Source organism: Lethenteron reissneri, chromosome 14 (genome assembly GCF_015708825.2).
Source record: "Lethenteron reissneri isolate LAM-NWPU_2019-01 chromosome 14, ASM1570882v1, whole genome shotgun sequence".
Taxonomy (NCBI): domain Eukaryota; kingdom Metazoa; phylum Chordata; class Hyperoartia; order Petromyzontiformes; family Petromyzontidae; genus Lethenteron; species Lethenteron reissneri.
The window spans coordinates 11493927-11519187 of NC_083792.1; the positions used below are offsets into that span (position 1 = coordinate 11493927).

Consider the following 25261-nt stretch of genomic DNA (forward strand, 5'->3'; position numbering starts at 1 on the left):
TATATAATTCCCTCGTAACATCACCACATGCAGTTGCAGTCCTTGCATCATGAGCTCGTGAGTGGGATGAAGAGGTTTGCCCACTGAGTTTGTGAGTGCAATTCATTCTCCATGTTCTTGTTTTGGGGAAAAAGGAAAACACCGTCCAGGGGATAACTCCTTGAAGTGGCACCTGAAGAGCCAGCAGTTGGCTCATGCCCGTGCCGATGACGACATTGTAATATCAGGCCGATTTTCAATAGTTACACGGTAACTGAAAAGTCCCTGAAAATGTATTAAAAGTGTAATAGCGCATAACTAAATAAAATCACACACAACTGACCATTGACATTTCTTACACGTGCTCTGTTTAAAATTAACATTCGATTCGTTTTTTTTTTGCACAAAAAAAATACTTTCTCGTTAGGCAAAACATTTTGAGGTGCGCACTTTGACAAATGCATGAGCAGGCTTCATTTGAAAAGAGAACAACTAATACAATTAAACGTGATGTTTTGCATACACGTGCAGGAGCTATGAAAGCAGGGGACTTTGTGACTTACGTAATGTTTGAAGTGTAAAGAATGGGGCAAAGGATGACCAGGGCTGCTCATTTGCATAATAAGCTGTCGTAGTTTTTTGATGCCACTCTTTGAACCTTGTCACTATCTCTTACTCAGGACAGCCACGCACAAGACAGCCAGTCGCACTACCTCCGCTGCCGCTTATTACATCGTGTGTTCTCTCCGTGCGACATGACACAAATCAATTGATGATGGGTGTCACAAGCCCTCTGCGAAGAACACAAATAATGCTACGCTCGGTGTTTTTTTCTTTCTTTTTACCTTGTACCTTTAATGACACTAAGAGATACGCTATTGTTGGTACGTTATGGTTTTTTTTTCTACTTTGGTCAGTAAAGATGATGAACGAGCACAACAAAAAAAATCGAACAACATTGGATCCTGTGAACAAGAACTAGTTGTATAATTATAAAATAAATATTGCGCTGTCATTTAAGCCTGTGTTAAGATTGTTGCAAATATGTAACTATAGCGTAGGAATACAAAAAAATGCACATAACCAATGCACGTCTTTAAACAATGTATGCATATTTACGAGTTTCCGAGTAAAATTAAAGATCGTGCCATTTCATGAAGTAGCAAAACTGAGTCTACGCTACATAATCGCGGTAGCAAAAAACTCATACGACGTAAAAAAGAAAAATGTAAGACTGCACGCAAGTTTGTGGAATGTATTTGTGTTCCTCTCGTGTGCTACTGTTGTCAATGTTTAGTTGTGTGCGTGTGTTTAATTACCACGACTTAATCGTCTGTGTTTGTGCGTGTGTGTCTGTCTGTTGCAGATTTCTGAGATTTGAAAAGGGGCAATGGCACGTGATGGGGCAAAAGTGAGTTGGGTCATCTCTGTTCTGTCTTGAAGCAAATCGCTGTGTCCAATGTTGGTGCGTGACTTACGTTTAGCATTTACCACGCAGGACCAATGTCTCTCTCGTCTTTCTGTCGATTTCATTGCTGCGTACGGGATGAAACTGCGTTTGGTGAAATGCGGAATAATGCAACAAAAAAGATGTTCAAGTTTACTTTAAACGGGAATACATTCCGTGAAATTGTATTTTGACTTTTAATGCCGTATTACATTTTACAAAACAAACACGGCATCCTTAAGTCTGTATAGACAGATGCCTGATGAACGCTAGTTGGTTTGAATTTTCATCATTTTAACGCTAGCTATATGTGCTCTCGCCTTATCATGGTTGCAGACTATACATCACACTACCCATTGCGAGCCGTTGTAAGTGTTTTAGTAGCATTTTATTACATATTTGTAAAAAAAAAACAGAACCACAATAGAGTTCTCAATGAGGATTTACACTCATGCCATGCACTTAATTAGCAAATCTAGTCTTCCAAACCGTGTTGTTATCCCAGCGTGATATAGTTGAAGAATTTCAGTCGGAGGTAGTGATGGATGTTGTAAATTATAAATAAATTATAAATAATTTACATTTGGATTCAAAATAGACATTTTAGCGATGTTAACTGTGTTGAGTAAATCATCGCGCAATGACTGCTTGAGTGTTTTTTTCCACTTTTACATGGGTACATGTTTTTTTATTTACTTACTGTTCTCATGAAATGCAACAGATCACCACGGATTGTTATTGCGTATAAACGGAAACCTAGGAGTTGCGTTATGAGTACTTCATTAGGTGGAGAGTACCGTTAGGAATTCGCCAGAGACGACGAACTTTACGTTGCGTTCAAGCAGATGGTTGTCCCATCGTCCCTGACGCTGTGCAAACAGAAAACAATTCTCATGCATTTGTCCACCAACACTTACATTGATATCCCGGCGATGTCTTACCAGGTTCTAAAGAAGCAGCGTTAGATAATTGATCCAATGAGACCATGATTATTATGTAGTCTCTGAGCCCAAGTAACGCACAACTGTGACTGATCCCGAAACATTTGTAGAAAAGCAAAACACTTTCTATAAAACTTTTACGTATTGTATATACAAGACCACCATATAAAATGTATCTTGTAAAACTCAATGAACCTGTTATATACAACGAGCGGAATAAAAAACACAAACACGTGAATGGATGTTGAACTTCTTTCGCACCGTACGTAGCCAACCGTACTAATCGGAGGTGCGGGACATGTATTGATTCAAAAATAAACTTTGTTTTAGCAGGTAAGAACCTACTGATATGCAGGCCATGTATGCTTTATCCTACATAAGAATGGCATACACACATTTAGTTGTCTATCATGCTTTAGGCTTCTGCACGCTGACATAAAGAGGCGTGACTAAATGTACAATACAATAGAATTTGCATTTATGCAGCATCGCAATGCGACTACATCAATGCGATGTGGGCATCGTCGGGAAAGGAGGCATGCTTATTTGTTTATTTTAATAAAGAGGCAGTCATTCATAGGCAGGGGGAAAAGAGGTTGATGTTGAGTCTGGACTTCAACAGCAGCAGGGAGTTGACAGCACGGACGGATGGGGGGAGAGAACTCCAAACTATGGGGGCGGCAGCAGCAGCAATAACATCAGCCTTGTGTCTCATGTTTACACACACATCTAGCATTAGCGTGAAATCTCCCCCCCCACCACACACACACAGAGCTTGCAGCAGCCCTACCCCATCTCTCACATCTTGACCTCTACACCCTTGCTCCCTCCCCCAACCCTTTCCATGAGTTCTCGGCGAGAGGAGTAGTGTCAGCAGGCATGGGTCATCTCAGAGGTGTGCCGGGGATGAAGGGCTATGAATGGGCCTTTGTCGCCTTTGCGTGCTCAGGCAAAGGCGGGCGGGGGAGCACACGGACCTTGCTGTAGAACTTGGCAGTGCAGGCTTAGTCCGATAGGCTTAGGGAATGTGTCCCGCTAAATTGAAATAAACTCCCTGGAGATTCGTGTTGAAGGGTCTGTGTCACCTTAGTGATAAAAGTGGAAGAGTTGAACACAAGAAATGTTGTTGTGGCTGCTGCTGCTGCTGTGCAGTTTGGTTCAAGGATTTTACATCAAGTCTCCCATCTCTCTCTCTCTCTCACCGCTCAAACATGCCCTTTGAAATGAAATACATACACTGGCTTCTCCGTGTGTGTGTGTGCGTGCGTGTTAAATTAATATTTATTATAGTCAAAATGAAGCAATTAAACATCTGAATTGTTATTGTATCCCCTCATCTGTCATACCATTTGCTGAAAATGTCAAGTTTATTATTTCCAGCAATTTTTCGCTGAACATTTTGTTCAAATTAATCAGGCTAGGATGAAAGTTAGTAATGCCCTGAAAAACAAATCATATTGAATTGGGATTGCAGTACTATACTTGAGGGAAAATGTGGCTCATGCTACGTGAAATTACAATGATCAGAAGCTTGTTGTGAAATGTTAGTTATAAAAAAAGCATGTTGAATTTTTTCAAGAATATAATGTAACCAAGATGTTTCCACAGCAGAGGTGCGATGTCTAGCCAATGTGAGCATTTCAGATGGAACGCTGTCGGTTATGAATTCAACGTCAAAAGCATTTTTACACGATAAGGCGTTATTAAGCGTATTACGAGCGAGCCTTGATATGTTAATGCACAGGAAACATCAGGGAATCTCATTCTTCGTGAGAAATAGCTGTGGGTGGAAAAAAATAAACAAGGAGACGTTTCACCAGCAAAAAAGTTCCACGGGACATCTGTGGAAAAGAGCATTGTAGCTCATTGGATTTCTCCAGGATAAAATAAAGATTCTGTTAGCTGGACAATCAAGTGAAAGATACAAATGATAGTTTGCTCCCTTGTTGGATCAGTGACCGGTGTAATTATTAAAACGTACAGTCCATGTCTTAGTGTCGGGGCTAAATTGATTCTGTTTGGGCCATGGAAAAAACCTTCCCCACCGGCTCCACCCCCCCATAGCTTCTGTGACTGTTTTTTTTTTGGGGGGGGAGGGGGGGGCTTCATTCAATTTCGTAACATCCCTGTGGGCATTACCACGAGCTTTAATAAATGGCTTCTTCTTCGTAATGAGTTGAGCTCCACTGTCATGCAGATAAATGATTCTGATGGAGGGAAGTTTCTATTTTTTTCTGCTTTTATCAAGATGTTTTTTTTCTTTCCTCTCAGCGATGAAGCTTGGCTCCGTAGCACGGCTTCCAAATTAATCACCCATCTCCTAATGCAAAACTGTCTGAAGCCAGCCACCCGGCTGCGACAGGCCCATGCTACCATGTGCCCGTGGAAAAGGCACAGCGCATCTGCTTAGCGCTTAGCCCCTCATTTCGTTGAAGAGCATTTGAAGTAGCACGTGTCATTTTATGTTACCTGCTGGGATAAGTGGAGGAAAAACAGATAATTTGAAGTGAAGTGCATTGCAGGTAATCGCATACAAATGGACGCTTAAAGGATCACGAGAGGGTTTCTTTTTTAATACAAGGGATGAATAAGTCTTCCTTGTCGAGACTTAAGGACTGTACACGTCCTGATCGTGGAATTCACTGTTCGTAAATATGTCTTCGAAAGAAAAAAAAAGAACAACAATGTTTTTTTGGGTATGTTAAAAATTTTGCTAAAGGGTGATTTTTCTTCTGCAGCCAGTGTTACAGATGGGTATGCACTGCTGCAATAAAAATCGCGCGTACAGCCTTAGCGTTGTGCATTTTACGTCCGCAACGTGTAGCACAAAAATGTTTTGGTCACGTCACAATGCATCGTTACGGACACTGACACTTCATACACTTATTACTTTTTTCGATTCAAAGCTTTCGTGACTGCAGGGATTCGTCTTCTTGGTTCTTTCGGTAAAGTCACGTAGAAGGGAAATAATAAAATAATAAAAATAAAACATAATAAAATAATTCTCACGACGTTTCGGCCACAACGCAAGCAGCCGTCCTCAGGTGAAGAACAGGTCTGTCGGAAAGACAGCGTTCAGACGCGTTCAGACGCTGTCTTTCCGACAGACCTGTTCTTCACCTGAGGACGGCTGCTTGCGTTGTGGCCGAAACGTCGCGAGAATTATTTTATTATGTTTTATTTTTATTATTTTACCACTTATTATTTGCCCAACGCATCCTTAAAAAATAGATCGGCACGTTGCACAAAAGATAAGTAGAAAGCAACAAAGACGTAGGCAACAATCGAGTCCTTTTGCGCCGAGGGTCAACTAGAGCACATGCTTGTGTGCTGCAGTAAGTGAGAGTGCAATGTTGGGGGGGGGAGGGAGATGAATTGGAGTTAGTGAAGGAAGAAACCCCTTGATAGCGTCTGGCTTCACTAGCTGACTTTGCAGGAGGCAAAGTTGCGAGCTGCCGGCCGACCACTCCACTAACCTACCCGATGAGCCAGCCACAGCGGAGGAGAGGTGTTTGGGGGCAATTGTGCGCAATGCCTGAGATGCAAGGTGATATTTCGTTTGCCTTTGTCCGTATACTGTGGCTTGAACGATGCACCCCCACCCCCCCCTTTCTGCGTCACCCACAACAGCGATTTGACAAATTGTCACCATTCTGGGTCGCGATTTGATTAAGGATTGTCATCATTTGTTAACATTGCGGTGAAGAATGGTTAACGCCTCTAGTGGGATACAGCGGTGATATAAACCCTTCGCATGCAACATATATGAAGTGGAAAACATTGATCTTGACACAAGTGATTAGATACGATGCTACGGATGTGAGGTGAGCTTTAGAATCAATATTAATCGATGAATTCATGGATTCATTCCACCCCTAATCCGTCCCTAAAAATCCATTGATTTCTGACTCGAGTGCGGAGAGTTAGTTCAACTAGTTAGTTATGCTATAAACTATATATACATATTTTTATACAATTTTTTTATTTTAGCAGGTAAGGCTCACTGAGCTATATAGCTCTTTTCAGAAGCGACCTCAACGAATTGGTTTATCGTGTGGAAATGTATAGCACTCGAAACCAATGTTGATTCTAAATATGGAGGCAAAAAACTAGAGGGACCCAGAGAAATATCCACGCGACCACGGGGAGAATACGCAAACTCCAAATATACAACAGGCGTCAGGGTCGGGATCGAACATACGACCTCGTGCCTACCAGGCGGGGCAGTTAACATTTTGCCGGCGTTGCAATGGTGATGTTTGAATTAAATAAAACAAGCACGAGTCTCACCAGCCATTGTGAGACAACATTGGAACGATAACAATCAGATAACAATCAGATGGAATGGATAGCGGTAACACGTGGATTGATTTTAACTTCATTTTCACAATTTTACGATTGCTTATTTCAATGTAAATAAATAATTATACGTTTACATGTTTTGATTCAATAGCATTGTCTTTCTGGGTTATTCATGAGATGCCTATTTCTCAAACGTATATCTTTGTATTTATTTTTGCATCCATGCATGTTGTTGTTTTTGTTCACGCCATTTTAATTAAGTACATTAATCCCCTTTGCATTATATATCCCAGGTTGTGTCTCTTTAAAAAGATACGTTTTCTAAATTGTCTTTCACTGGCCTCCAGATAAGAGAAATGAACAAAATAAATCCTTAAATTACCAGACAAAAAGAAACACTTGTCAAACGTTATCATGATAAAACAAATGAAATATTAATACGTTGTTGTGCCATATACCCGCTACTACAGGGAACTGCCTGATGTGTGTATGATGCTGCTGAGCTAATGGCTCCTAACGATAATAATTTTGCACATTTCGTGTCCACGCAATTCTTACAGTGCCTGACTATCACGAAGGCACTCCATTGCACAGACCGTTGCAATCTGCCAGTAATGGGCGATGTCGCATTGTGGTTTTACCCAATTAGATCATTTGTGAGTAGAAATTATCCAAATTTTGGTAAACTTGGACCATGATGCCGACACACACGGCACACTATTTTTTGAATCATATCATGGGATATTTGACATCCACAGTGAAGCAGACGGTGCGATATCTACGTTAATCAGCGTGGCAGCTTGGTCCTGTGAAGCTCTGCAAAGAGCCGTGAACCTGCTATTGTCTGACCCTAATTCTCAGTTGAAGGCGCAGAGCAGACAATTTAAAAGACCAACAACGGCAGCAACACTTGTTGCCTCGGTCAAAATATTTACATTCAACATGAAGGGAAGTAATAAAATAATAAAAATAAAACACAATAAAATAATTCTCACGACGTTTCGGCCACAACGCAATTCTCACGATGGCTGATTGCGTTGTGGCCGAAACGTCGTGAGAATTATTTTATTGTGTTTTATTTTTATTATTTTATTACTTCCCTTCTACATGACTTTACCGAAAGAACCAAGAAGATGAATCCCTGCAGTCACGAAAGCTTTAAATCGAAATTCAACATGAACTTGCATTTAAAGCGATCACACATTGACTACATTTTCGAATCATACCCAGCTCGGAGACTGCAAGCAACCTCGAACAGAATGGAGACAGAATAGTTATGTATCTGCTCGTTCAGACGAGGGCCCAGTCTATTGAGCCAATATTACAAATGTGCAATTTAGATAACGCTTGCAATATATTTCTGTCGAGCTGTACCCAAATAAGTTTTGTTCTGAATTCCGCTTACGGCTAAAATATAAACTATGTTGTGTTCAACATCTCTGCATTGTTTTCCACAAGCGGAAACTATTTCCAAAAATTAAAAAAATAAAACCTCTTTAAATATTTCACACGTAGCTTTATTGATTTGTATCTCATGTGTGTTCATGCTTGTTAAAATAATGCGAACTCTTTGCATTGTACTCAAAAGAGGCAAAGCGGCGCTCACTACGTCTGAACGGTATTCAAATACTCAGATAATCTTTTGAAAGAAAGTCAACAAAATCTCCTCTCCCCGTAGAACAAAGCCGAAGCACATGTATGTCGCTGTGTATTGTATACACTAAATTAGTGCGTGCCATCTCTCGAGAGGTGATTGCGATTTTTATTTCATTTTTTCCCTGGTCAAAAATCTGCCCGTCGCTTACATTGATTTGAAATATTGTGTAGATGCAGTTAAAAGATACAAACTTAACCTCACTCTCATTTCACTGTCTGCACCATCAAGATACATCAACTATGGTGTGACGTTCCTAAGTTATTGCCATGGTCCTTGAATGAATGGATTTGTTTTCTATGCATACATTATGCAGTTGAGACATTGCTAAGGACAGAGGCCATGCTTAACCGTAGAGTACAATGGGACTGTGTGTGTTATAGTCAATTGGTGCTTGGTGTGTCAGCATTTGTCGTGTGTAGTATTGGGAAAAAACGTCAATCATTTTACAAAAGACCCTCCGTGGATGCAATAAAGAAATTAAACATCGTTCTGCTCTGCCAAGTGTGGTATGGATCCACCCACTTTTCAAACGGTTTTGCTCAAAATAATATTGTTTTTCAATCGGTTTTAAGCGCAGCAGATTTACAAAGCTGAGTGTCCTAAGTAAGTAGTACATGGCTATTGATTCAGCTGAAGAGTGTGTGGGAGGTTATTAGGTGCATTTAAAGGCATTCCACATAAGAAACAATCCCGACAATAGACCAGTTCAAAGTGTCCGTATACTATAGAAGCAGAAGGGTTTTTATCCATTTTTTTGCTCTTGGTGAACAAACGAGCAGAACACTCATCCATGCAATGAGCGTGTGAAACCTCATGTGTGATGCCTATCCTGGGAGCGGTGGCCAATTTATCAGCATTGCCCAATAGTGGGGATACTCCATTAGTTTGCTTTGTTCCTGTTCACACGTTCACTCCATTGGTTTGTCCAATCTGAACCCAGCATTAATTGAATTGAGTAGTCGGCGGCCCTTTAGTGGAACGGAAAGTTGGATCGCCTGGCTGTGGCCCTTTTTTTCTGCTTCTGCTCGTCATTTGTATGAATGTATGTTGAACTTATTTCGCATCGTACATAGCCAACCATGATGATCGAGGGTGCGGGGGAAGGACAACAAACTAACCACGAAAAGCAGTTCGAATGAAATTAATTTTTAATGTAGATTTAAAAGTATAGCATAGCTCCAGTGGCTTCCTAATATCAGAAGGAAGAGCGTTCCAGACGGCCGCAGAAGCGCATCTGAAAGCGTGCGAAGCGGTGACACGCGTCTTTGTTCGATGGTTAGTCAAAAGCCGCTGTGAGCAATGACCTTAATTCGGGCGATCACAGTTTGTCGAGATCACCAAGGTATCATGGTCCATTTGTGGCGAGCACTTTGCGTGTAATAATAGCAACCTCTTAATATATTTGTTCGGCAACTGAAAGCCAATGCAGCTCACCGAGCACTGGATGGACGTGTTCGGATCTTGTATTTTGCACATTGATTACCTGAGTGTGGATGTGTAATGATATGATCAACTGGATAATACATTTTCGCACTAAATACCATCCTGAATGTAAGAGACGGGGTAATTGACATAGAATGCATATTTAATAATAATTCACAGGCTTTTGTCAATCCACTGCTGGATGACAGCCGACTTATACCATGCTGGTCATGGAATTTGTTTGACCATACTTCACTGCACTGGTCAATATGGGTAAAAATGGATTGATGAATGGGGAGGGGGCTTAGTATGGGGGAGGGGTGGGGGCATGACCAGTTCAAATATCATCGCCATGGCCAGGAATTTAACTGAGGTACCCAAGCTCGCAGCGCAATGCGATAACCACTGTACCACCACTCCATGCCGTTATAATTTATTTCCTCCCCTTGGCCATTTATTTACTTCTTTACTTATTTTTGCTCTGACCAGAGATGTTCAGCGCCTTTTAGAAGGGCACTTCATACATGCAATGTATTATTATACGTATAAATATTTAAGGTTTTATATATATATATATATAAATGTGTGGCAATCTGTTAGAGTGATTGTATTGCCTTTAGATGTAGATATCATACAATTAATGATTAGCAATTATGTTTAACCACTATCGCACCTCCAATGAACACGTTTGGCTGTGTACGGTGCAAAAGAAGTTCAACATACATACTACAACTATACATGAAGTTGTACATATAGTTTGGATAAGCCTTTAAACGTTTATATTTCCCGTGTAACTGTAATATACTTAAACGTATTATTTTAATATATATTGTAGAGGGTATGATAACGCTATAAAATGCTCAATTAGGATGGTGTTATGAAATTAAAGTTGTAATAAATAGAATATAGTTTCCTAATATTTAGCGAAAATTCAACATTAATGCCACATTACAGCCCAATGATATCCAGAATTCGTCCCTTGCACATGAGCAGAAGTAACATTTATCGGTTTATTATATATAACATAAAGGTGCGGCCCTGCAATTGTCTGATGACACCACTGTTGGTGAATAGGGTCTCCGCTGGGAGTGAACAGCTGATCGCCCGATGGTGGTGAACCCATTTATACCACTCGGTGGACTGAGGCGCGCCGAGATTTGAGAAACTTGCCCATTCCCTTTAACTCCCTTGCCGGGAGATTGAATCGAACCGACGACCTCTGGATTGCAAGTCCTATGCACTTGGTGACCCATTACACCATTGCATCTCGCCTCTATAATGCACACGCATTACAAAACAAACTCTTCCTTCGTGAATCACGTCAGAACGAAAAGTGGTGTCTCCACGTATTAACCAAAAAAAACACATTCAAAACGAATTAAACATTACATTAGGTGTGCATGAAAATAACTTGACGAGTACGATCTTTTACATACGTGACTATGTATTTGCGCATTATTTTGTTTGTATTAAAAAAAAACAGCTTTGAGTGTCACAGAAATGGAGCATACGTTTCGTGTGAATCGGATCCATGTATGTGTGTATGTTGAACTTCTTTCACACCGTACGTAGTCAACCGTGCTAATCGGAGGTGCGGGGGAAGGACACCAAACTAAACACAAAAATCAGTTTTAAAGAAATTAGTTTTCAATCTGTGAGGATCCATAAGGTTCATAATTAAAACATAACCTTCAAAATGGTCCGATGCGTTTTAATCTTTTGCAGAGGTAAAATAATTCACCGCGCTAATTTGATGTGGTTATTGCGAAAAAACATTTCCAGATCAAACATTACACATGTGATCATGCCAATGGGGCGATTATAAAATTCAGTGCAGGCAAAGTGTGGCTGTGAAAACCGATGAGGAAGAACGCGGTTGCTCTGTGTTGCGTAAACATTTGATATTGTCTTAGAGCAACCTGCATAAAGGAACATTCAGTGGATTCTAAACATGTTCTTTATAACCTTCCCTTTGTGGAGGTGGCTGGGGTGACTTAGGTATCAGAGCTTGGAGCTGGTGCCATTACGGTCTTGGGCTCCAATCCAGGCAGTTCCATTGATCAAACTGGACCCTCAAGTGTCGTGAGTTGACAGCCTCAACGCCGTCACCAATGACTGTACAAAAAAGAAACCTATGACAGTCATTTTGGTCCTGCACTTAATTTGGCTATTTTCCGGCTCTGAGACCTAAAATTACATATTGGTTTGATCGTCATTTTATGAACATTACTCTCATATGAGAATAGTTTTTTTTTCCTTTTTTCTGGCAACAAAACAGGTGTTGAGATGTTAAAACACCAAACTGAAACCTTTTACAAGGAATCATGTCTGCATTAACCACAATACTTGTGGTCAGAATGCAAACAAAAAACATACTCTGATAATATATGCATTGTCTTTGAAACTGATTGGTCCACACCAGAGACAGCTTTCTTTTGAGCCTAGTCCCAAATGGTGTAAGAAAAAAGGGGAAAACCTATTCTCATATTTTGGTACTGGCAAAGGAGGTCCCATGATCACTCTCATATGCCGAACAGACGGGAAAGTACTGCCCTCGTGTGTAGACCAGAGGTTACTTTGAAGGATTTCAGAGGTAGCTTTTCAATATCTGCTTCTGTGGGCCGTTCTCTAACATAAAGGGTTGCAATGCTTTTGCGAGATATCCGAATTGAGAACACAGTGGGGATACGTTGTGAAGGAAATGCCAAATGAAGAGCCTTCCTTTGTTTACAATGCACATTTCTTTTCTTGTACTTGGGTTGTGTAGACGACATTGCGATATTAAATTTCAATGAAGCATTCACATGTACTTTGTAACATCGGGCTTTATGCAATCATGCAACACACAAGCATATAATACTTCATTCCATATCAAATAAAGATCCAATATTCTGGAGGTGATTTGGCAGGGTTAAATTTAATTTTACAGTATTTTAGTAAAATAAAATTTCCCCAGTATTTTGCTAACGTTATTCTTCTAAAAGGCCGTTTGCACAATACACATTTGCTCGTATAACAAAGCGTTAAAAAATAATGTATCTTTATGATAGGTTTTTTATATTAAAGATGGGTTTTGGCGATATTGCAGTAAATGTGTAGCGATTTGCATATTGATACAGACACAGTTACTGTGTAAATTACAGTGTGGCGGGGTGGTTTTCTGCCAAAAAAATCCATTTTTGGCCCATGGGAATTTGTCGTTACTTGGTGGCTCTGTGGTAGCATTATCGTTGCAAATGATAGCTGGCAGCACAGCCTGCCAAAATATGTGGGCTTCGCTGGCAGGGGGTGGTAAAAATGAAGTAAACACTGCTGCTAAAGCACGAACAAATTTGAATTTTGCCTCCCGCCCCAGTAAAATCAGATGCATTCTCTCTGGTTAGCCGTGAGAGAGACAACACCATGGATCCGAACGGAACTTTCCTCCCGCAGACCGGCAAACTAGTTAATAAGCAAATAAACTACGTGTCAATCATGTTTTTTTTTTCATTTAATAATTTAGAGTCACGTAATGAGAGCAGATTCTTTCATTACCAAAGTCATTTTCGGGCTGCTTGTAATTGATCGGGGTACGGGTATAATAAATTTCATGTCAAATTTAAATTAGTATTTCTTAATTTGTATACGTTCTGCTGCGAAATGCTGAAGTGGCACAAATTGCACGGTAAAATTCTGTTTGTGAAAAAATCTATTTTACTTAATGAGAAACCTCAGTTATCTCGCATATTGTTCGTGTAACAAATTCATTATCTTGTTATCTGGCTCATCGGCGTGTGTTGACGGGAATGAATCGAGACATTTTTAAAAAAGATGTCCGCTCTACTCTTAAGTAAAATACTCAACACATTCATCAATACGTGGCCCTTTTTCATTGATAACATCTATCTGCGATGAAGAATTGCCATTGCCCAAAAGGTTTCTTTTTTTCTTTCTTTCCTCTTCAGCGCATCACTAGATATCGAACCGCAATGCGTCTGATGAAATCTAAACGCCAATAAAAAAAAAATGCTCCTATTAACAAGGCACACGCAAGAATGTTCGCGCAACACCATTGGGCTGCAAACAAGCAGGATCAATTTCATTGCGACTGGTCTGTCGTTCCCCCAATGTGGGCGACAGTTCTCTTTCGTTTCTCAGGTGGCTCTTACGTCTCATCGGGTGGTGGTTTGGGTTGTTTTGGTACTCTGCAAAAGCCCGTGGAGGCATCACAAGTGCCCGTGTGTCATCTCCCTGTCTGGGCTCGTGGCGATGGGTAACCAAACCTCAGGGCTCGCGCACTGGTGCCGCTGACAGTAACACTGCCAGTCAAACGTAATTTCAGTTTTGGGCCATAAAATGTGTTATTTAATACCAAATGGGGATAGTGCAGTACATTTTCTTTGGATTCTCTAATGTGATTTGTGCGCCTGCTTTGAGGGTTAGATTTTTTTTGTTTTAATGAATAACTTGACAAAAATCTAACTTGGGTGATATTAAATTCTAATTATCACCAAGAAGGCATCGTGAGATAAAAACAAAAATCTGTGTTGTTACCGAGGGAATCGCGAGTTCTATTCTTTATGCGGTGAAACAAGGACGGTATGTATTTTTTCGCAAACAAAACTGGCGCATGTCGCTGTCGAAACGAGCGCTATTTCTGAAATTATGTGTCAACATTCATTGACAGTTAAAGAGACTGTTTATTCAACAACACCTCTCAGATTGGGAATGTCTCTATTATTATCTGCTTGTGGCGCTCGTATTGCTTTTCAGCCATTAGGATAGCAATCTTTCGAGTAAGTGGGTGCTCGGTGAACTTTGCGCACATCAAGATGCCAAAACAATCTAAATACCAGTGCAGTCCAGATCGATGAGACCTCGCATTATAATTGGACTCCGAGCCGTTGAACTAAAACAACAGCAGCAACAAAAAAAACATTTTTAAAGGAACAGAGATGCACAGACCGCAGGCAAATTGCAACTGCCAAAATTAAAAGGCGACATTTTAGTGTCTCAATAATAACTAACTGTGCAGCCAAAACGTATTTGCAAAATGTAGCAAATAGGGTTGTGCTTTTATGTTTTATTAAACAGATTAATTGAAGCTGCAGCCTTTGGTGACAACATAAAATTTATGAAATTTTTATATTTTGCTGGATAATGTGAAGGTAAAAAAATAAGTAGTTTTTTTCTTCTTTCCATTTTTTTAAGAACCAAAAATATTAATATCTCTAATAAGGATAAGGGGTTAGTTAAGGTTGAACCAAATAGGTCTGCTTTTCAAGAACCACTTGTCTGCTAAGAAATGCAATAATGAGACAAGTTACGGCACTGTGGATATTAAAGCAGTGACCAGCTGACCCATCCATCCTGGCCAGCTGTATAATGAGTATTGCAGTAAAGTAGGAAATTTCATCTACCCATAACTATTTCACTCGCTAAATAGTAGAACTTTTTTTCCTCCCTATGCTTTCAACGCATTTCCATAGAGATGTGTTAGCATGCATTCTTAATTTGCACCCCTCTGCTAATATTCTATTAGATGAAGACTTTCTGATGCCTTTTGCTCATGAAGGTTGTTCGACCATACTTCATCATGCTGGTCAGTGTGGGCGTGATGAAGGAGATATTTGGCAGAATCTGCTTGCTGGGTTCGTAGTGCTGTGCACTAACTACTGTACCACCGTGTAAATCGGTGTGTCTAACTGCCAAAATTAAAAGGCGACATTTTAGTGTCTCAATAATAACTAACTGTGCAGCCAAAACGTATTTGCAAAATGTAGCAAATAGGGTTGTGCTTTTATGTTTTATTAAACAGATTAATTGAAGCTGCAGCCTTTGGTGACAACATAAAATTTATGAAATTTTTATATTTTGCTGGATAATGTGAAGGTAAAAAAAATAAGTAGTTTTTTTCTTCTTTCCATTTTTTTAAGAACCAAAAATATTAATATCTCTAATAAGGATAAGGGGTTAGTTAAGGTTGAACCAAATAGGTCTGCTTTTCAAGAACCACTTGTCTGCTAAGAAATGCAATAATGGGACAAGTTACGGCACTGTGGATATTAAAGCAGTGACCAGCTGACCCATCCATCCTGGCCAGCTGTATAATGAGTATTGCAGTAAAGTAGGAAATTTCATCTACCCATAACTATTTCACTCGCTAAATAGTAGAACTTTTTTTCCTCCCTATGCTTTCAACGCATTTCCATAGAGATGTGTTAGCATGCATTCTTAATTTGCACCCCTCTGCTAATATTCTATTAGATGAAGACTTTCTGATGCCTTTTGCTCATGAAGGTTGTTCGACCATACTTCATCATGCTGGTCAGTGTGGGCGTGATGAAGGAGATATTTGGCAGAATCTGCTTGCTGGGTTCGTAGTGCTGTGCACTAACTACTGTACCACCGTGTAAATCGGTGTGTCTAAATTCAACATATATGATGCATTGTAAGGGGTCTTAGTGGAAAATTAATTGACAGTATTAGTGGTCAATACAAATTTAGCTGGTAATGTATGCAATAAAAGTGTATATGTATATGTGAAACGTACTAATATGTTGATTTGAAGCTTTACTGACTGCAGGAGTCCATACTCTTTGGTTCTTTCGGTAAAGTCACGGGGCAGAAAAAAAAATGAAATAAAAAATAATATATCACGACTTTTTTTTTCGCCTGAGGACGACCGCTTGTGTTGCGATCGAAACGTCGTGGGTAAAGACCCAAAGAACCAAAGCGTATAATAATATGTATTTTGTAATTCCGTTCTGAATTAAAAAAAATCCTTTTGTCGGTATTTAATCTCAGCAGAAATAGCTAGAGTTACATATACCGAACGATTGTGCATATGCACGTAATTAATCCGGTAAATCTACTTTGTGGAAATTTGTGCTTTTGTCAGAAACATTAACAAGTATATCAAGTGTGTTCAGTATTGTGCCGAGGAATAGCCCAAGGGAGATAAAGGTGCAAAGTGAGGACTGGAAGCACTTTCAGTGCCTAACGGTAGCTACAAAGCACACAATCATTGCTGGACAACATTCAATGCCCTCCTGATAGCCGACCAGGGGGTGTAACGATGCGCCGAGTCGTCGATTAATATCGATTCACAAGTTCGCCGCACATGCATATTACATTGCAGGTGTAAGCATCGAAATGTGTTTGTTTTCAACTCGTGTGTGTTGTACGTAAATGGGCTCAAGTGGTCCGGCTAGTCGCGAGAATTGCTAAATTCGCCACAATGAAAAGGAAAAGAATATTTTTTTTCAAATATTTACCTTGGATCTCAGTGATTCGTCACATTGCGAAGGGTTCTCAAATGTATTCTGCCTAAAAATGTGTTTGCTACGTCGACTTCATGAAACAACACGTCGCAACCACGGACACTGGTGCAAAAATGTGCACTTTGTCAATTATTATAAATTCGATCTTAGATAATTAATTTACATTTTCTCTACGTTCAAAGATATTATTCCAATGACATAATTTAAAAAAACACATTGCCAATTCGTCACCACCATCATCATTATCATCATGATAGATGTTCTATCTACAGCTGGATGAAGGCCTCCTCAGATAGTCGTCATCTATAGTTACTGTGTGTGTGAGCAGCTCTCATTGCTCCATCTCCGTGATGGTCCTGCTCTCCGGCGTGTTCCAACCTTCAGCTGCCACAGCCATCAGTCTCGATCATCAATCATCATCCTTTCCAAGAGCGTGTCCTACTTACATATCTTCGCAGTCAATATGACGTTCCTAAATTGCGTTTCTACTCTGATCCACGTGTTCCTCTTCCTGTCTCTCAGCGTAATGCAAAGTATAAACCACTACATCAGAATTGGTCAACTTTTGTATAATTTTACTCACGTTTAATAACCATGCTGTACTTCCAATCCACATTTAATAGCAGGCGATATTTCCTGATTGAAAACGTGCTTGTTAAGACACATTAGTTGGTTACTTTTTTTCCCAAAAGCACTGTAACCTGCTGTCGTCCATTTCATTATTTTATCATTTGGATACCTGTCCACCTTCGATAATCGTCCTAAATATCCACACTCCGATGTGTTTTTCCAGCAGATGTAACCACTTGTTTAGTGGACTTGCGCATTACTTTTGTTTTACTCGTATTTATCTTGAGCCCAACTTTGTACCCTTGTTTGCTAAGTTCTTCCACCATTTCCTGGCAGTTCACTTCTGCTAACATTGTTTTTGCGTCATCACACGTGACGTGCAATGAATAGGTACCAATGCCAGAAACGTCGCCTTACATATATGATGTTGTATGTATGTATGTTGAACTTATTTTGCACCGTTCGTGGCAGTGTTGTTCACGGATGCGAGTGTTGTATTATTGTCGCACACGTGGGATATGTTTTTTTCGGAATTGTTACATACAATAAATGTAGAAGACCTTTTAAAAATAAATGATATACATTATGTGAACGAGATGAATATGCACATTTCATCCATTTTCCACCCAACCATCAATGATAGAGTCGACATGTCACATCAGTCATATATATACTTTAAATCATATTCACGACTGATCAGTGTGGGTTACTGAAGGGATAGGGGGGGGGAGTCTGGTTCAAACATAACTCACCACTGATGTGAGCCGTGGCCGGGAATCAAACTCGGGGTTTCAGTTTCTGAGCACAGCGTACCTAACCACTGCACCACCGCTCCACCCCATTAACTGAATAGCGATATTGATAATGAGGCTCATCGAAACAACATATCTTTATTGAATATTTCTGCATTGACATTCATCAAATCCTTCTCTAGAAGCTCATTAAAAGTGATTTTAAATGAGGGCATTGTGAAGATCTTAATGAGGAAGTTTACAGCATCTGCGGTGCCAGTCAGCCATTCTCTCCGTTGACTTTATTCCTTTCTTTTTAATCTTGATGTGAAGCTTTCGTGACTGCAGGAATCCATACTCTTTGGATCTTTCGGTAAAGTCACGTGGGTATAAAATAAAATAAATCACGACGTTTCGGGCTCAACACAAGCGTCCCACCTGATGACGGACGCTTGTGTTGCGCCCGAAACGTCGTGATTTATTTTTATTTTATAGCTACGTGACTTTACCGAAGGAACCAAAGAGTATCATTTCTTTTTCTTGGCTTTCAATCCAAGTTCCAGACAGTTTCAGGCAAGAAAATTGCGCCCAATGCTTCGTCCTTTCGTGTGTGTGCATGCATAGGTGTATCTCAGTGTGTGTGTGGGGAGCGGTGGTGCTGCGGTTAGCGTGCTGCGCTGCGACTCGAGTTCAATCCAGCGACTCGAGTTCAATTCCACCTCACGGCAAACACCAGTGACGATTATTAGAACCGGTCCTGGGCCTCCCCTAGGTCGACTCAGCCTCAAATACGTATCTGGAGCAGCGTATAAACATCGCCACTAGGGAGACAAAAGCGGCCGGGTGGCTGCTGGCCACACATCCACTCGTCACAGTGCTCGCTAACAGCACTTGCCTCCAAGGTTTGTCAAGGCTATACGGGGATCTTTGTATTTGTATTTCCGTGGTTGTTTGCAGCTTGCGCATTCTCTGCCTTTTCAGTAATGTTAAATGTGCAGGGTTCGTCCATAGAGATATCATCCATTATTGCAGCAAATGTAATGTATATCGGCGCTATATTTCTTATATCTATGGCACAAGTCCGAAGCGTTCGACACAATCACAAGGCAGATGCTGACAAATATTGTACCCCGTTCTTTCTTGAACCTCAATCCGACGTGAGTCACCACCGCCACAGCGGAGTTGTTGAGGTTTAGGGTAAAGGAGCTCGTTTGTTCAAATCTTCATGATACCAAGTGTAGCTTTATTGACCTATCTCCAAACTGCTGTATAATTAGAATTCTTAAATAATGAATGATACCGTAATGGATACCCTTATTTTTTAATCTACTCTAATTTACATACTCTACACATTGAAAGGCTATACGTTTCAGACATCTCACTTTATGCAATACAAGTAAACTAAAATATTTATGTTAAGGTAATTTCAGATACTGTATCTTATTTATGATATGACCAAATCACCCAGAATGCACCCTGTCTTATCAGATCTCCGAAGCGAAGTCTATGAAAGTATGTTGAACTTCTTTCGCACTATACGTAGCCAACCGTGCTAATAGGAAGTACTGGGGAAAGACAACAGACTAAAAACAAAAAGCAGTTCTAAAGAAATGAGTTTTCAATCTAGATGTAAAAGTGCCATCGCTCAAGTGGCTTCCTAATATCGGAATGAAGAGCGTTCCAGACGGCCACAGAAGCGCGTCTGAAAGCGCGCGATGCTGTCACCTGGGTAGTGCTGTGTAGGTGATCACCTTGTACAACAAGACTGGGCTAGTTGGCATTGCAGGCATCCAGATCTCCGATTAGTACACTTGGCTACGTACGGTGCAAAAGAAGTTCAACATGCATACTTTGTGGACATTAGTAAAGGGCATTGCGGGAAAGTCCATTCTTGTTCTGCCCACCCACCATCTTTAACAACCCACGCTGAGCGGAGCGGTGCAGTATGGGTAAATATCCCTCTGCCCGCAAGGTGTGAGTGAGGGAGGTGCTGATCGCAGAAGCGGATTGACAATCATGGTCTGTACATGTACATAATTCAGCATACTTTTGGATTGCAAATATCGGCTCCGCCAGTCGTTCTCACGAATGAAACTCAAACTGGAATGCATGAAAAGGGGCCAGCCAAAGCAAGTGAAATATTTCTGATTCCTCAGATTGTAAAAGTAAAAAAGAAACACGCCCGAGGTTTCTCAGAGCCAAACAAAAGCAGCACGTTGAAACAGTTCGTCAAGTTCATGGTATAAAGCCATAGGACGCATAATGCCTCATACAGCCAGAATGAGGTGCCCCGTTTGTAATATATGTAAAGCTGTTTCAAAGAAAGTATTCTGGCATGGACGTAAAACAGTTCTCTTTCACTTATTGAAACACTGCTGTTGTGAGACTACGACGCTCATGCTGTCATGTTTAAATATGCAATACGTTCACAAACCATCATCGGCCACGGCCAATACACCGCTGGATAGAAGGCCTTCCTTCCCTCTCAACCCACCTCGCCTCTCAATCCACCTCACCTCTCAATTCACGTCGCCCCTCTGCACGCGAACCGATTTCATCACTCTGCCTACTCACTGCACATTCCCTCGAACGCATTCCATTCCTTGTCTGCTAGTCCGTCATTACGCTTGAACCATCGGCCATAATCCATTCCAGTGACATGTTCCTATTCAAGTCCACCTATTTTACTTAACAATTTGAACTTTGTCTATGACCTGCATGTATTTAAGTGTAGTGACCACATTCGGTGACTGGAGTAGAATTAAAGTGTACTTTGACTTGTCAAATGGACAGTTCACTACCAGTGTGACTGTTGGGACAGAGGGAGCTCACCGTATTTCATTTTATTTTGACGTTACACTTATGGTGTGCATGTGAGGTGATATACAGCCTAAGGGATGAGCGTGTATGATGATAAAACACATAATGGTTCACGTGATACCATAAAGTATTCGATGGTAGGTCACTCGTAACTATCACAGTAACACAAGCATTTTCCCTTCATCATTCACAGTTGCGTTTTATGCCGATCACTTCCTCGGGTTTTAGTGAGTAATTTTAGACGGAATGTGCAAATGATAATTAATGGGAGTAATGGACACGTGTAGCCCTTTTTGTTAACCCACTGCTGGATGAGGGCCTTCACACGCGGTGCAAAATTTTTGAGGTTATTTAACTGGCCAGGACAGGATGGTGAAGGCTGGGAGCATAGATGTTGGAGTATGGATTTTTCGGCACTAAATAATACACATAAATCGGAACAAATTGAGATTCGACACAAATGCCCACCCACTATTTACATTGCATATGATTCAAATCTTACTTTTTACATTTTCGAAAAAAATATCGTGTATCTATGTCTGTTCAAGAAAGGCAGGTAATCTTTTTGTTTTGCAATTCCATGGAGTGTGTGCACACATGAGACGCCCTGGCTCTTTCATTGCGAGTAAGATGTGTGTCTGGTGGACATTATACTGCAGGAACCTCCTGGTTACACCAGCCCACAGGGGATTATTATGTCCGTCCGTCGTGCAAGGAGGGGCTGGGTGGGGAGGGGAGGGGCTGGGTGGGGAGGGAGGGGAGGGGCTGGGTGGGGATGGAGGGGAGGGGCTGGGTGGGGAGGGTGGGTGGGGCTGGGTGGGGGGTGGGAGGGGTGGGGCTGGGTGGGGAGGTGCTGGTCACCTCGTGGTGCCCTTATGAAACTCAACGTTTAACCTACTCACGCCGGCTTGTGCCCAACCTCACAGTCGGGCATATTTGCAGAATACACCACGCCGCCGTTGACCCTGGCCCATTGACCGAGCAACCCAACGTTCCTACCAGCTCCCTCCGCAGGAATGTGTTTGAACAGTTGATCTGTATTGTGGGTCAACATTGACATTAGTAAGTGTAAAGGTGCAGCCCTGCAATTGCTTGCTCATGCCACTGCTGGCAGAAGGGCCTCCACTAGATGGTGTGTGAGAGGGCCCCTCTAGAGGGTATTCGCCTACTCCTTCCATTATGGCCAGATGTCTTGGAAGGTGTGAGAGTACTCCCACTATAAGCAACCCTGCAAATAAACTTACAATTGTCATTGCATTTGAAAGCTTCTACACAATGCTATAGGGAGGGACACCACATATTTTAAAATAATGACTGATTAATTATATTATTGCGTTTTGCATGCAGTGTCAAATTAACACGTAATAACAATCAAAATGCTTGAGTATGAAAGTAAAGTTTGGGCAATGAGGGGGAAAAAATATTAAACTTTTATATTTTTCGCGTGTCAGATACACCACAACATTTCAGTAAAATTAAAACTCTAACAATACATATTTAGCACGACATGATTGTGTTCATCTGAAAGAAGGCTTACATCTGTATTACTTTTATGGTTCATGCGTTTAACTATTTTTTACGTATATTTCAAATAAATGTGAATTGCCTTTTGAGGTTGGAAGAGTGAACGATGTTGAAAAACATTGTGGATTGCCAAGGCCAAAGCAGTTTGAGCAGACGCAATGATTTAAATGTTTAATGAAAGGAAATGTTGACGTTAATGTATTCCATTGTAAATGCAGGCCTGTAACATCATAAAAAGCGTGTTCTAATATTGTTCACCTTTAAGTAAAATAAGTCCAATAGCAAAGTGCTCCAGTTCCTGTGGTTTATAGTACAATTAATCTTTGCCCGTTGGATTATATGCAAGTTTATGTATTTGTGTCGAGGTTAGTTGTGGTCAACATATAAGTTATAGAAGCATATTTTAACTTGGGAATATTATACTGTGCGGCTTGTTAACCTGTGACCTACAATGAATATGATGAATCTTTAGAATATATTTGTTTAACGAAGAGAGAAGGGGGAAATGGGTTATAATAACTTCTGAAATGTATACAATGTACTTATAAATAATGCTTCCGTATGTTTTCCACACAGTAAACCTCATTTTGTAAAGCACAGAAGTCACATTTTACATCTATAATTTTCTTTGTACAGTATGTTTTGGTCAAACCCTGTTGGGGAAAAAAATACTATCGTGGAAATAAATTGCTTATTAATGTTGATTAATTTTCCCGTGACATGAGAAAGAATGACCAAATGTTATGCAATGTGTTGCACAATCATTCAGTGTCTAAATACTGACTGTGAAGAAGGATTTACATTTCAGCTTGAGCACAGTGGGTGCTTTCGTGCTATCCAGCCACGGAGTTATTAGGCATCATGGGTACCAATAATGCAATATCACTGAAGAGAATCCTTCTCATAAACATTTACATATAAAACAAACATTATATTATACTCTGGCTACAATTTCATGTTTTGATGGCAACATTTTTCAGTTGCTGACAATTCACTGTGCGCATGGGTGTGTGTGTGTGACTAAGTGCGTTTGTGTGCGTGTGGGGAGCGGTAGTGTAGGGCACTGCGCTACGAATCCAGAGACGTGAGTTCGATTCACACTTACGGCCAACACCAGTGACGATTATTTGAACTGGTCATGGGCCTCCCCTAGGATGACTCCGCTTCAAATGAATACCTGATGTGGTGTGTAAACATCACCACTAGGGAGACAAAGGCGGCCGGGTGTGGTGTTGGCCACCCACCCCACGTGTGCCGTGCTGGCCTTCATAGGTGCTCGCTAACAGCACTTTCCCCAACAGTCTGTTCGGGCTATACCGTGGATCTTTGTCTGTATTAGTGTGTACATTTTCATGGAGCAGTAGCTACAACGGTTAATTCACTGGGCTAGGAATTAGATGTATCAAGCTCAATTCCCGCTCACGGTCAATATCAGTGAATATCTAAACCAGATTTGGGCATCCCCTAGGTCGACTCGGCCTCAAATACGTATCTGATGCAGTGTACACACATTGGCACTGGGGAGGCAAAGATGGCCAGGCGTGGCACTCGCGACACCACCCCCTGATCACCACCCCCTGATGCACCATTCTGACCTACATGGCTTTTTTTTCTATAGCAGCACTTGCCCCATTAGCCTGTGTGGATAGTTGGGGATCATTGTCTGATGAGAGTGTGTGCATCTTTAGGAGAGCAGTGGCACAATGACCCCGGTGACTTAAGTTCACTTCCTGGCAGCAGCCAACATCAGGGGCAAATGGTGTGCATCCTCTGGGATAAATCGGCCTCAAATATTCACGTGGTGCAATGTGTAAACATCAGCACCGGGGAGACAAAGGTGGTTCTGACCACACCATCGCCTCATTCGCCATGCCATCCCGAATAGGTGTTCACTAACAACACCTTCCCCAACCACTCGATAAAGGCGACATGGACAACGTGTGTGTGTGTGTGCCACTGCTGCCGTAAAATGCACACGCTTTCATATATGGTCGAGGGGAGCGGTGAAGCAGTGGTGAGTGCTACAACCCTGACGATCTTAGTTCGATTCCCACTCATGACCAATAACAGTGGTGACTATTTTAATCATTCCTTGGGCCTCCCCAAGGTCGACTCAGCCTTATACGAGTACTTGCTAAGATGTGTAAGCATCAGCACTGCGGAGACAAAGGCGTGGTGTTGGCCACCCCACCCCCTCGTGTTCCGCGCAAGCCTGAGCTATATAGCTCAGTGGGCATTACCTTGTAAAATAGTTTACAGTTCATCGGTGCTCGCCAACGGCATTTGTCCCAACAGTCTGTTAAACGCTATATTGGGGGATATTTGTTTTTAAACCGTGGTATTTATAGATGAACCATGGTGACACTGAAACGATAACCGCTTAGGGTAAAATGAGATGAGATGACACTTGACATACAAAAACCAAAATTCCATCGCGGCTCCGCCCCACGTTAAGCCACTAATTGTGCCAACGTTTTGTGACCCTTCTATGAGATGAATGCGAAGAAAAATGGCAGATGTTATTTCCGCCTAAAGTTGCCAAATCCTGATTATGTTTTGATTTGCTTTTAACTGCAGGCGGCTCAGCGAATGTTTCCAATGTGTTA

General features: G+C 41.1%; 1 protein-coding gene across 1 annotated transcript in view; it reads left to right on the forward strand.

Moving 5' to 3' along the window:
- The window catches only part of LOC133342393 (neuronal PAS domain-containing protein 3-like), a 108953-nt gene that overhangs the window by 5574 nt on the left and 78118 nt on the right, over positions 1-25261 (forward strand). The window contains exon 2 of the mRNA XM_061551539.1: positions 1346-1390. Coding sequence (XP_061407523.1) covers positions 1346-1390 — 45 coding nt within the window. The remainder of the gene's footprint in view (positions 1-1345; positions 1391-25261) is intronic.